Here is a 14,213-nt window from a genome sequence, read left to right as displayed (position 1 = left end):
CAGATGAATGTAACCAAGACTGGATGCAAAAGCTTTCCGTAAGTTTTCCGATAAATTTGCCTTTGTAAGGTTGTACGTAAGCAATTTTGAGGCTGCAGAAGACTCCAGTCACCATGAAGTGACTGACGACCGCACAAAGTATTTTATGGTGTTGACAGCTTTATGGGTTGGGTGTGAGAGACCGAGAGAGATCTAAAAATACTATTTTTCTAATGCCATGTGGTTTCCTTGCCGAGCATGAGGCTTCCTATATCTGCTGCAAGAACATTTGTTATCTTGACAGTGCACCCTTACGAATTCTGGAGGGTAATTTGGCTACCAGTTTGTTTTAAAATTCCTCCCAAAACCAGGCTCGGGTACTTTATTTGAATGACCTTTCTGCAGATGCCATACAGTGAGTTGTCTCTACCCACCACAGGTAGAATTGGGAGAGAAGGTTGTGAAATAATGGTCAGTCCATGGCCGGAGTGTCGGGGAACCTTTTGATTAAGGCAGTAATTAGAAGGGATAAAAGGTGACTCAGTCCAGCTTGTTTCAGAAGCGGACATCTGTTCTTTGGTTTGTGGCCTGTCATCTTCTACACAGGTTTGGGGTTAATATAAAAATCGGGACTCTCGCGGTGCTTTTGGACAAAGCGTCTCTCCAGCTCAACATGGGTTCACGGTTGTCACAGAATCAAGACCTACGGTTTATGCACCAATTGAACCCCTCGAGGAAAACTACGCACAAGCATAGCCAACTATAAAACGTGAAACCCCGGAAAATAAGTGAAGGCCAATAAATAGGAAATCTCAGACATAAAAATAATAAAGTAACCCTGTATATCCTTAGTAACCCACTTACATTGTAAATGATCAGAACTGAATGTAGTGGTCAGGAGCAAATATGGCCGTCTTCCCAGACCAGATTTTAGAACATCACTCTTCAGCTTAAAAACCACACACCACAAACATGTGGCTGCTTACATTTTTATTAGTTTTTGCTCAAATATAAAGAAGGCCGCACAGGCCAAAGTAGAAAAAACATGAATGTTTAAGTTACTTAAAATGGTAAAAAACAACGGTGGGGATTTTCATCATGATACACACTACGTCTACATGTCAGCAGCCATGAAAATAAGACAAAAGGGAGGGGCGGGAGGCAGGGGAGGGAATGGACAATGGGCGCTGTCTCCTAGCGTTCTTCTTGGAAGCAGGCAACCAGGCACCGGCGGGGACATACGCCGGGGCCCGTTCACGCCGGGGGCCCAGATGGTTTGCTGGGCTCGCTGACGTGGCGCTTCCTCATCACCTCTTGAGCCAGACCGCACGTGATCACGCCATTGGTCACCCGGAATGTTCCTGAACTGAAAGGAAATAAAGTGGTTACTCTAGATGCAGTTATGAAATAACACAAAGTCATATTGATCACTGAGCTTCAACACTTCAGAAGCTCAGTGCAAACTGTACACACTCCTCACCACTGTGTTAAAGGCGTGTAAATTAGGACCTCAAATGTAACCACTGTCAGCAGCCAGAATTGGAGACAGACCTGGACAGGCCAAGAGGCTATAATCTTGAGACAAAGGCAAATTTCATGGACTTCATGTTCTTGAAGAAAATTGTGAAACTTCACCACTGGTACAAGATCAAACTAAGTAGTGCTAAATTACTGAATATAAAAAAAAAACTTTTAAAAGAACGAAAAGCAAAACTATCAAAGTGTGTCCTATCTTTATGCAGCATACGTGCAGCGGTGGCAGGAGCACTTTCTTCCAAAAACCAGCTTGTGGTCCTAAGCAAAGGGCGAATCATAAAATCCCTACACAAGTGATCTTGTATCACAACTGCAAAGAGGCAGATGTCTGGATAATCATCCTTTGAACTAGTTAATGAGAACACCCAACCTATGTAGTAGCTTCTGTCTTATTGCAAGTCTTGGCAAAAATTAAAAGCGCTGTCTTTCCATACTCTACAAAGCAGTGTTTCTGCTTGAATGGTTTTATAATTAGTCTACCCAAAAACTTCAACAACTAGAATATGTCAGTGAAGTGTGCCTGCTCCGAATGTAGTTACACAGTCCGGTAAAGAAGGGCAACATATTATGGTATTCAGGTTGGCTAAACACCACACTACTCCCCTTTACACCCAGCAGACCTAACCGTCCCAGAAGTAAAGTGGGTCAAAAGGGCGAGCACGTTGTCCATCACCTTTTTGGTTACATTCCAGTGCCACCTTACCATACCAGCTAATTGAACAGCTTATGATCTATGCATGGAGTGTACTTGGTTATAACTGCAGTGATCAGCACGCTATGGCAACAGCAACTTAGTGCTGTTCTTTACAGCTAGGTTTGTACTGTAGGATATATAACAAATCTTGATATAGCGCATGTTTTTTTTTTTGGGGGGGGGGGGGGAGGGTTTTTTTTTTATGTATATGAAGAGACCATGAGCCAAGGCAAATGTGAACGTTTTATGTACTAGTTAACAAAATCTCATTCCTGTGCTCTCGCAATTTAAAGACTGCTTAAAAGACACACAAAAAACCCCTTTGAACTCCACATTAGTGGGTCCTCTCAAACTAAAGACAAACTGGTAAGTTATTAGCACTCCACGAGGAAGGTTAAGAGTACACCATGAGGTCCCAAGTACAACTTACTTCTCTGGGGTCTCCGACACAGTTGTCATGGCCGGATGGGTTGGTTTTCCGAAGAAGAAGCTAGCCCACCAGTGACCAGGGTCCGCTTTGGGGAGACCTGCAATGGAGAACATAAATGAGTGGAAGTCTGCACAGCAGGAGTCAGTGAGAACGAGAAGGCCGAAAAAGACGACCCCTCCCATTATAGTTAATACTCTGCACTATAACCTCAATATTTTAGGAAAAGGAAAACATCCCATGAGCATTATAAAAATGCTCAAATATTTATATTCCCGTACCCCAGACAGAGCCGGTTTCTGCACACTTTTTCCGACAAAGACCTTTTGAAATACGTGCTTCCCATCTTTCAGTCTTCTGCACTGTTACACTCACTTGCTCCTTCGCTTTGCCAGGGGCAAAACAGTTTTGTATGGTCCCCGCTGATCTCAGTTTAAAAGGGATTATTAATACACACAGATTCGGGGGAGTTTCCACGTGAAATTAAACTATACGAGTGACTCAGTTCTTTCTAAATATTCCTTGCCAATCACCGACAAAGTCAGCTGAGGTCCTAAATGGAGTTGAAGGATACCTCACGCCCATCACCCCTGCTAAAAGAACAAGTAGGGTTAGATGGCAACAGGCAGCAGTCCTTACCTGGGTGGTGGGGGATAACTTCCCCAGAGTACTCAACACTACCACAGGAGCTGTTACTGGAAGTAGAGCCCAGACGTCCTGCAGACAAAGGAAAAAACCCACAGTAGAGTTAAGAAAAAAAAATTTCGGCGGGAGTAGGTTATAGAAGCAACAGAGGGGAACGGGAGAAGTTTACTGACACCTGGGCCTATGAAGTGCTGGACAATAGAATGCATGACAGGCAAGGAAATATGCCCAACATGACCATTGCCCTGCACCAATGGCCTTTCTAGGCAAGGACTAGACATGAACCCACTTCCCTCCGCCATACACTTACATGGCAGTCCTGCCGAATGAGTTTGCTATAACTCATTATATAAAAAAAAAAAAAAATGTCACAATAAAGTAAATCCACAAAGTAACGCCGGGAGCCACTTAGGGGCTGCTCTGAGCCCTCCGTCCCCCCGCCACCACCATGGATCATGCAGAGGACTCACTTCTGTAGTAGTCGTGGGTTGCAACGAGCGAGCCGCTGGATGGGATAGATGCCATTATGCTTATTGTTCTTAAAAGTTACAAAGATGTTTCTGAAAAACAGAAAGAAAAAAGAATTGCGTGTCAAGTCATGAGTTTAATGTTGTTTTCTCCCCTGAATAGTGTCCATTGTGATTTCGGCTCACCCCCTCACCCCCGGCCTTTCCTAGGTTTTTTTTTGGGGGGGGGGGGGGGGTTGCGGGAGGAAGAGAGAATTGGGTAAAATATATATTAAAAGCTAACCTATGGTTAGTGCACATGCGGCGGGAGGTCCAGATTTGTTTAAACCTCACATTATAAAGTTAACACATGGGCTGAAGAGTGGGTTTGGGAGTTGAAAAAAGGTCAGAAATAACCTCAAGCCTTATGTAACCAGCGCGGTATTCCTGTTCTATTTTGGTTGAGAGGATACTGGCAAGGGTCCGAGTTGGAGGCATCCTTCCCAGTTAATTTGTGCTAAGTCTGCAGCTGCTGGGAAAATGCACCCTGCTACATAACGGTGCAGAGTCATGGCTCAGTGACCCGTCACCTGGACTTCGCATTCAGATAACACCTGGCGTGGGCCTATAAATACTCTTTCACATAATATCCTCCTTCATTCGTCAAGGACTGCTCATTTTACTGTCTCAAACCTTAATATAGGACTTGCAAGAGGGCTGCGTGCCCCATTCAGGGCGGCTCTTTACTCCATATGTAGTCTCCAACGCTACTTCTTAACAATCGACTCAGCGTTTTTACTTGCTGCACTTCAAAACCTGTTTCCCACTCGGCATCAGATGCCTACATGTCACAAGCGAACCAACCTACTTCTTGACAGTGAAGAGTGGGTTGTTACAGGACTATACCGAAAAACAAATTTCTGCTCAATTGTAACTGAGACTGACTTTAAGCTGTCCAGAGTACTCGCTGAATAGTTCTACCGTAGATTCTTTCTGCAGAAGAGACTACGAGAACCCTTTTCTTTTAGCCAGGATGGCAGGTTAGTGGATTTCACCCCCCCCCCCAAACACACACACCTGGCGGGGAAGCAGGGGCTCATTTTAGTTGCAGAAATTACTTACAGGCATAACCCTAACTATATTATTGCTTTAATAGGTTCATATTTTGCGAGAAGCGTGAAAGATAATCTCAAGTAAGTGGATACAGGCCTCTTAGGCCACAGTTGGGCTCCAGCTGAGATAACCAGAATTTTACACCGGTATTTTAGGGTCAGGTAACGGGGGGGTGAGGGGACGGGGGTTAGGCACTGCCACTCCATAGTGGCCACAGCAGTTGGAGTTCCGCTGACAGCCGGACATTCGACCTGTCTCATCCTCTGGTGGGGACAAGGTCCAAAGACCTCCTCCGACCTGTGTGTACCTAACAGTTATCATCGGACACGTTATGCTTTCCATAATGGAATGACCCACAATTTAATAAGGAACTAATGAGTGCTGCGAGGGAAAGGAAAAAACCCACAATCAAACAGGACCTCAGATCACCAAGCACATCTCCTGATGTTCGAGTTTAAACGTTACCCGCCTAACGTGAAGAGGACACCAGGTGTGGCTCCTGACCAACACATTCATGCACATCCAGAACAGGCGGTAAACCGAAGTGACTAGGTCAGTGCTTTAAATGGAAAAATAGAAGTGCAGGTACTCTGTAATAGAGTACCTGCTTGTTTCTGAAAAATGCCGGTACTCTCCAATTAAAAGTATTACGTTTTTCTTGAGATGTGCCGGTACTCTCCCTCTCAAAATAAAAAAGTGCCGGTACTCAGTACCGGAGAGTACCGGCCCATTTAAAGCATTGACTAGGATGGTATGGAACAGATCATTAAGTTTGGTTAGTAATGAGCTCGACGGCATGACGAGCCATTATGGTGACGTGGCCCCGCTGAACGTGAGGCGGAATGAGGTAATCACGCAGTAAGACGCGGCGCCGCGCCGAACGTGGTGAAACGGCGCCCAACAGCCAGGCGCAGCACCTGCGCAGCGGTCTCACGGGTTCCAACGTGCAGCAATCAGAGGGGGATAAACGCCAGAGGAGCTGCAGGAAGTATTGCTGTGAGAAGGGTGAAAGACAAACGGGTGTGCGATATCTTTACATGGCAGTCCCGCCCCAGTTTCAAGATAGATATACCGACCATTTCAGACCACTGCTTGTCAAATCCTAGCCTGTCTTTCAGATCCGGTTAATTTCCCAGTTTAATTTTCTCCAAAGTCTCGCAAAAAACTCGACCTCACCCTCGCGTCCCAAAACCCATTTGGCCAACTAAGCTTCGAATCACTAAACATGTTAAGTACACAGCTTTAACCAGCCCTATTAATGTTGTATATCGGCTTACTACCATCAGCTGTTTATTAAAAGGATTACTACACCATGATAGTTACCATTCACACTTGTCAGACACTCTGCCTGTCGCTCTATTACAGCCACTGCACCATCTACAAAACTTACATTAACAGTCTTTCCCTTTACAGACAAACTGGACCAACCCAACTGCTTTAACTAAATGAAAACCTTGCACACTGCACAAACAATCTTGGCTCTGAACAATCTTGTAGCTACACACAATCCTCCACGATAAACATTAAACTACTTCATGGTCTTTGATCTCAAAGGAAAACACTCCACTCAGACTTCTGCCCAGTTTCTTCTCCGCTCTTGAAAACTTACCCTCAAGCAAGGAGAGGTTGGATAATCCTTCACACCCATCCTCTATTATATTGATTGAAATAATAAGAGTATGAAATGTGTTGTATCCCCACTCACAAGCACCAACATTGGCTTGTTTATGCTACGCACGGAACACCAGTTCCAACTACCCGTGGCATACAGATAACTATTCTTGGCGGCGGACGACAAAGCATGTTATCTGTGCCTAGTATTAAACTGGGCCAAAAAAATGCTAACTGAGCACGTCATGCAATAGGAGAGATTCAGGGCAATTTAATTTGCCTTTTCCACTAATGTGATGCAATATGTTTTATTTGGCTAGATCACGCATCACTTAACCATTCTCATGGTGGAATTAGTGTGTAAGATCCCATTTGGGAAAACTCTGCCCTTTGAGAGTCAAAGAGAAAAGGTAATGGTGAAAAGGTTACAAGTAATCTTGCTTTAATAACTGCACTCTGAATACTAGCCACCCTAATGTATCCATGCAATGTCGTTTACACTACGTCCCAAAGAAGAAAAACGTATGCTTTAAGATACGGACAGAAAACAGTTGGGGATTAAAAGGACTTAAGGTCAGTCATTAGCATCACATTGTTGGTGCTTTCTTCCATCTTAGCTCTTACAGTATCAAGAGCTCAGTCATCAGAATTGCTCCCTGTGGCTACTTAATGAATGCAGCAGTTTTGCTCAAATTGCTATCAACAGGGCGGACATCTTTGACTGGACCATGTTGATAAAGAGTTTTAGGTCACTTACAAGAAGTTGGAGTTACCCTCCGCAGATTTATTTTACTGACGAAGCCTTGAGTTGGGTTTCAGCGCCAGGTAAACCCACTCCTCAGTTACACACAAGTACTGAATCAGATATTCGTGTACTTTTTTATATAGCTCACTTATACACGTACTGCAGTAATTTGTAAACAATAGGCTCACCTTTTGGAAACCTACAGTACGGACTTCAGATTAGTGACATTTTCAGCCAGGAAGAAGAATCCTACTTGCCCCAGACGTCTTCAAAATCCCACAAGATTCATCACTTGTGGACCGAAGAGTCGACACTCCAGATTAGAAGCTTCGGAAAAACACGGAGACCAACTACCCCTGTACGCACATTTACTTCACCCAAGCATTAAGTTGGCGTCAGCAGGCCACAGCGAGCCTGAAAGTAGCATAGCAATGGTATTAGAAAGGCCTTTGGTTGAACGGTCTCTGTATATCGGAGTCAATGGAATTTGACGAAACTTAAGGTCCTACTTAACCAGATGCAACGCTTTTAGACCATCGGACAAGTACACAATGTCAGAAGGTGTAGCATGTGCAGTACATTGCACTACAAGGCTATTCGAATAAGTGCCAAGTCTCACAAAACGGCAAATACAACTAACAGCTTCAGAAGAAGTATCTAGAGATGCAGTGTGTGCATGGCTCTTTGGACGCGACTGTACTTCCATTTCAGAGGAAGATAACAGAGGTGCACTTTGTTGTGGTCAGTGACTTGAGGCCTCTTTTAAATCAATATTTGTAGGACCCATTATTGGTAATTAGACATCTCACACATCTAGTTCCCATGAAACGCCAGTTAAATAGGCCCATCCTGTGCCTATTAACCGGCAATGGTATACCGTACTCCATGGTGGGTTATAAACATGTACGTTTTACACATACAACAAATTAAACAGTTGAAGGAGAGGCTGGTTGAATACATAATGTCACCCTTTTAAGAAAGAAAACACGTTTGGAAAAATGCTTAAAGTTGAATTTGAATAGAGTTGCCTTCTTTTGGTGGCTGTTGGAAGCCCTAAAACGGACTTAGATTACGTACAACAGAGGTGGAGCAAAATGTAGAGAACAGGTTTTGAGCAGCTTATGCAGTACAATTTCTTTGCAGCCAGTGTCTTGAGGGGAAGAGAGACACAAACAGACCAGACAGTAAATAACAGTACTGTCACGCCTTTGGGTGATTGACGTGATCGGACCTAGATAGTGTGCGGGGTGTACAGTAGGACACGAATGTATCAGCAACCAACATCTATGGCTTCTGTAAGGCAGCAGGAGCATAACACAAGGCACAGTTTCATCTACAATAGCCGTTTACACCCAAGCCCGGTTCTGCTGGTCGACAAAGACAATCCCGTTAAACCAAACGCAGATTTTAAAATGTTTCTGAACACTCGCTTTATCCTGCATTTGACAGGCGCCTCTTAACAGCCGGCATCGTTTACAAACCGGTACGAGCTGGTTCTGGAGGGGGCGGGACCCTCCTCTCCGTTACTCAGTCTGCTAAGCCATCTCTTCCCTCGCCATCTAGGTTTGCTTCTCTTGGAAGCACGGTGGGGTGCGCTCTGTCCACCGACTGTTAAAGGGGGCGCGCAGAGAAAGCACCACATATACTCATTACATAAAACCATCTGCATAGCCTCCTGAAGGTTCCTTTAAATGGCGAATCTGCCGAGTTTTCGGATCCAGAGACATCACTCGGTATAAGGCCCCTTTAACAATCAGTGATCGAGCTCCTATTGTGCCTACAGCTCAAGTGTAGGATAAACAAGTGAAGACGCTGTCATTCATAGCCACGGAGGCAGAATCGACGAGCATAAGCAAGCGACAGTCAGAACCACCCCCACCCCGGGCCACATACTCTAACCATCGCCATGTAACAGCAGCACTGTCAATCACCATCATAAAGATTAAAAGAAGCATCGACTACAGACAACAGCTGCAAGAAGCAGGATGGTGAACCGCGCCATAGCACCCACGAGACGAGCAGCTTCTTACACAGCAACAGCCATTGTGCCTCCACTATCTTGGTGGAGTCACTACAGACCATTACTAGCATATTATCAGCCATTACTACCAACAATTACAGCACAACTTTTAATCAAAGCTGTAGTTTCCAAACGGCAGCAAGTACGCTGTTCATGTTTGGTGTTTTTGGAAATGTAACAACAAAATAAATAAAAATCCTACCTTATGGCGAAACTGGATTTTAAATCACAATTTTGAAAACGCCACTTTTAAAAAGCAGACATTTTCCTATATCTTGGCTATCTGATTGATACCTGTTGCCTCCCCTGGGTCACATGACTAAGTGTAGTTGACAGTTGTGCTTTCTGTATTCCTCCAAGTCAGCCACACACCTTCGAAAGCTTAAGTGTGACTGGGCAGGCCATCACTGGCAGGATAGGAAATCTGTGCCATTAGTCACCAGCATGGGCCATTACAACTTTTAACCAAGCCCTCTAATCACCACCTAGTTCAGATCCCATGACCAGGACTGTCCCTCGCACAAAGAGTGGGGAGGTTTATCTCTGCTTTTGGTTCCACACTGTCGCATGCACACGTAAGCTTGTTAAGTTAGCTCCACGTTAATTAAGTGTCAATGTCAAAAGGTAGATCATGTAGCGCTCTCTGCTCCTACATTTCAATAAGCGTTAGGCACATGTCCAAGTTTGAGTTAAATATAGTAATCGCATTATTACCAATACACGCTGAACGGCCAAGCGTTTAGAAGCTCAACAAGCAGGACAACAAGTGGGTAGTATACCGCCTGTACTTGTATTCATACTGTATGGTAAAACATAGCGGGAAAAAACACGCCTAGACAATGAACCATGCACGACAGTCTTTCCCCTGGGTCGTTTCGCCCCGAGCTCTTTATGTACTGGTAAGGAGATAGAGGCGACGTCATACGACAAGAAGGGGAACAACAGTTGGTTAAGTGCCGAAACGGCAATTTCATAAGGTACACAATCCGAAAGAGGGCTGAACCCATTTATGGGGTTATCAGTGTAAAACAACAGCACGGGATGGACAGATAACGCCCACGAGCTGCAACAAAGGCGTGCCACGGCTACTGTCACAGTGTAACAACTTAAGAGCACAGTTTCCATCAACTCGCATAAAATGTGAAGTCATTTAACTGAAATCACACGACACAGTTATATAAAAAGAAAAACCCACACACATTACAGACTCTCTAGAAAGTCATAAAAGCTAAAGTTGAAAAGAAAACCAAATCAGAACGTTACTGCACAGTCCAAAATAAAGAACCATTTATTATGCAGAAGTGTTTTCAAATGAAGTAAGGGTCGTTTGGAGTGGACAAGGCAAGTATATATATATATATATATATATATATATATATATATATATATATACACACACACACACATATATACACACACACACACACACACTACACAAAGATTCACACATACAATGAAACTTAATCTTGAACACCTTCTTAAAGTGCTTAAACACTATAACCCACAACCTACAACTCCTTAACTGCCGCGTAACGTCTTCCTCACCTTAAGGCCAGATGTTGTGTGTGGTTTCTTCTTGGCACCCTGCAGCAGCGACCTCGGTTGGTACTCGGCTCGGGAGAGCAAACGCTAGGCAACGGGGCCCATTTGTAAAGGAGATGCTGGGAGTATACTCCACTGCCACAAGACTAAGCTCAGCTTGACTGGTTATGAGGGAGGAGCGGATGGGACCGAAATATATAGGATCGGGAACGGTCCGGGTGTGGGCGGGGCCAGACAGGCTGTACCAAGATGGCACGGGTGGAACACAATGTACTCCTGAGCCAGCCGCTACTCTTCCCCCACATCTCCAGGGGGCTGTGGGAGTTGAGACAACTTATACAAGTAACTGTACTCCCACTGCAGTAAAATAAATGTCTGCGGACGGCTAGGTCTCTGAATTCCTTTTCCCAATCGCCTCCGTCCTCCACCTGGTACACCGTGGTTCATTCGCGTGACATCACCGCGAGGGGAACCAATCCCAGAGCTCTTCGCTTAAGTTCTCGTCCAATGGCGCTTTTTCAGACTGTAGTTCCTCGCGCCTTAAAGGGGAAGTGGCTTATTTCCAGAACACCGTTCGAACGGAAGAGAAATCTTCAGATTTCCTTTGTGCGCGGGTTTGCCTTTGTTGAGCGCGACGCGCTGCGATTGTACTTGTTTTTTGGCGACCGGAGACTTCATGTGTGTATTAAGAAGGATACAGAAGGACAAAAAAGATCGAGTAAGGCACTGCGCACGTCTTCCGTACAGCGACGGTTTTTTCTGTCGTGCCGACACGTGCGAGCCATTCACGCATAGGTGCTTTGGGGTGTACTGCCTACAGGGGCTTCTTTACACAAGGCCCATGCGCCGCCTGTGCGTCACTTATTCACGTATCAAAAGTGACGCACAGGCGGCGCAAGGGGCGTATAAATAAGCCTCTTTATTTCTTTGTAATTCGCCATATCAGTGTCGTTTTCAGCTGGCGTTTTATAGCGTGCTGGCGCTCTTTTACAAATCTAGGAGCGTGACAGAACTCCTCAGAATAAGAACCACCTTTCCAACGCATTCCACCCAACCCCACCACTTGTATCTTATATATCACACATCAACTTATCACTACTCACATGGGGAGTGCATAGTGCTCGAAGCCTGGATTAACTTGCGCTGACACTTGTGGGAGAGAGAGGCTGTAGTCTTCATGTGAACTGTGCCTGATATACTGGCTAGAGTTGTAGAAAATCTGTCATCCTGGCAAAGTCACTCTGGATTTTTCGCCTTTTACTGGACACTATGGCCCTCATTATAACATTGGCGGTACTGACTGCAGCGAAAACACAGTCTCCGCGGCTACCTACCGTCTGCCATATTATGACCGCAGCCGGAATTCTGCCAGAAGGATGACGGAATTCCGGCTACGGTCATGGTGGCTGATGGCGGCAGCAGCGCCACACCAGTAGAGGGCCACAGACCGTATCATGACACATGATACGACCTGGTGGTGTTCTGCTGCCAGACGCTGCTGCTGGCAGCAGTGTTGTCCCATCTCCTGCCGGAGGACCCTCTGCAATCAGGTAAGTCGGGTGCTCCGATGGGGGGCTCTAGGGGCTGTGTGTGGGTGTATGTTGGTATGCGGGTGTGTGGCGTGTGGCATGCGTGTGTGCATGCATGGTTGTAAGTGCGTGGATGTTGTGGATGTATGCATGCGTGGGTGAATGTGGGTATGAGTGTGTATATGCATGTGTATCATGGTGCGTGAATGTGCATATATGTCATGGGGTGTCTGTAGTGGGAGGACTCGGGAGAGGGTGAGGGGGGCGGGGAAGACCCCTATCAGTGACAGGGAAGGAATTCCCTGTCACTGATAGTGCCTACCGCCATGGTTTTCGTGGCAGGATACCGCGGGTGGGACAGTGACGGCCTCCTGGCTGGAGAATGAAGTCACCAGCCCGGCGGCTGTTACCGCCCTGGCGGACAGAGTGGTACATTGGTGGTTCAATGTCATAGTTTGGGGAAGAGTAATGCCAGCCTGTTGGCAGTACTCTTCTCCAAAATACTGCCGTCCGCCAGGGTCCTAATGAGGGCCTGTATTTTTTGCTGGTCTTTGAACTCTGGGCAGTTGAACCCTGCTAACTGGTGGTAAAGTGCTTTTGCTCTTCTTTTAAACATGGTCCAATTGGCATACTCCTAATATGTATATTTAATTTCCCTATGTCAGTAGTATATATTCCAAATGTACCCAGTCTCTAGAGGACTGCAGCAGTAGTTGTGCTATACCCTACAGTGAAACTGTAAATCATGCCTACCCTGTAGATTGACTGGCAGCTTAAACACTGTAATTCTATAAGTCAAAATAAACCCCTGTGATAGGCCAGAACCTCCTAGTTAATAAGTCAATTTGAAGGCCTCAGAGCCCGCAACATTGCCACCCAGTGACTAGCACCCAAAGTAGCCTCTTAACGCAATCCATATTTATAAAGTTTGAGGGGTGTATAGTATACCCTGTGTATGTATATGAAGTGTATCAAACTATACCTGCCATTTAGGGAGATCCTGCGTGTCATTGAGTAGCAGTATAACCACTGCTCGTCAGTTAATTGTATGCCCAGATCTCTCTGCCATTCCATTCTGGCCTTTATCAGTTTGTTCTCACATGTCTTCTGCATATGTGTATAAAGTCTAGACACTGACTGGGTTGCGTATCCATAATAATCATAGAGAGAGACTTCATGTCTCGTGGTTCCTGCAGCTCCTCGCCTAAAATAGCACCCATTGCATGTCTGGCTCTATAATAGTGATATTGCATAAGTTGGGTCGGTGCATGCACCTGCTCTGTTATCATTGTCCAGGTGCGCATACTGCCCTCATGAAAACAATCTCCCATTGTAATATTTAATTTGTGCATTGCCTCCATTGTTTTTTTGTTGCCACCCCCACCCCAATGCATACCATGCACAGCACTCCAGGGGCACGGGAGGGGAGTACAACAAGGAGAGGCCCTGTCTGGTCATCAGACTATGCCAGGCATGTATTGTAGTGTTTAGAGAAGCAAACTTCCCATACCGGCGGGACAGGGGTTGAAATATCCTATTGGGCAAGGAGTGTGGGACAGCCATCTTGCATTCTATTTCTAGATATGGCAATTCCTGAGAGCCATGTATCCAGGTGTGAGCAAACATGGCCTGGGTTACCTTATAATACATCTGTAGATCAGGTGCATTCAGTCCACCTAACTCGTACAGCAGGGTCAACACCTGCCACTGCTCTCTCGGCTGTTTCTTCGCCCAGGCTAGTCTTATGAGCAGGGTTCATAGGGTTGCAAAGACTGCCCTCAGCAATAGCATAGGAATATTGTGGAAGAGGAATAGAAATCTCGGGAGTACCACCATCTTCATGAGGACTATTTGTCCCATCAACGAGAGCGGCAATCTGATCCATCTCTCCACATCTCTCGTCAGCGTTATAATTGCCGCATCATA

General features: G+C 45.5%; 1 protein-coding gene across 1 annotated transcript; it reads right to left on the bottom strand.

Moving 5' to 3' along the window:
• Nucleotides 1–954: 954 nt before the first annotated feature.
• Nucleotides 955–11,599, bottom strand: PPDPF (pancreatic progenitor cell differentiation and proliferation factor). The gene is made up of 5 exons (XM_069243206.1): nt 10,762–11,599; nt 3,752–3,841; nt 3,276–3,353; nt 2,640–2,736; nt 955–1,345 (listed from the first exon to the last, which is right to left on the bottom strand). The coding sequence occupies exons 2-5, from the start codon at nt 3,804–3,806 to the stop codon at nt 1,234–1,236; spliced, it is 342 nt and encodes a 113-aa protein (XP_069099307.1). The 5' UTR covers nt 3,807–3,841; nt 10,762–11,599; the 3' UTR covers nt 955–1,233.
• Nucleotides 11,600–14,213: the final 2,614 nt, after the last annotated feature.

This window comes from Pleurodeles waltl, chromosome 7 (assembly GCF_031143425.1).
Source record: "Pleurodeles waltl isolate 20211129_DDA chromosome 7, aPleWal1.hap1.20221129, whole genome shotgun sequence".
Lineage (NCBI taxonomy): Eukaryota > Metazoa > Chordata > Amphibia > Caudata > Salamandridae > Pleurodeles > Pleurodeles waltl.
Note: the sequence above shows the minus strand (reverse complement) of the source record. Positions and strands in the feature narration are given on the sequence as shown.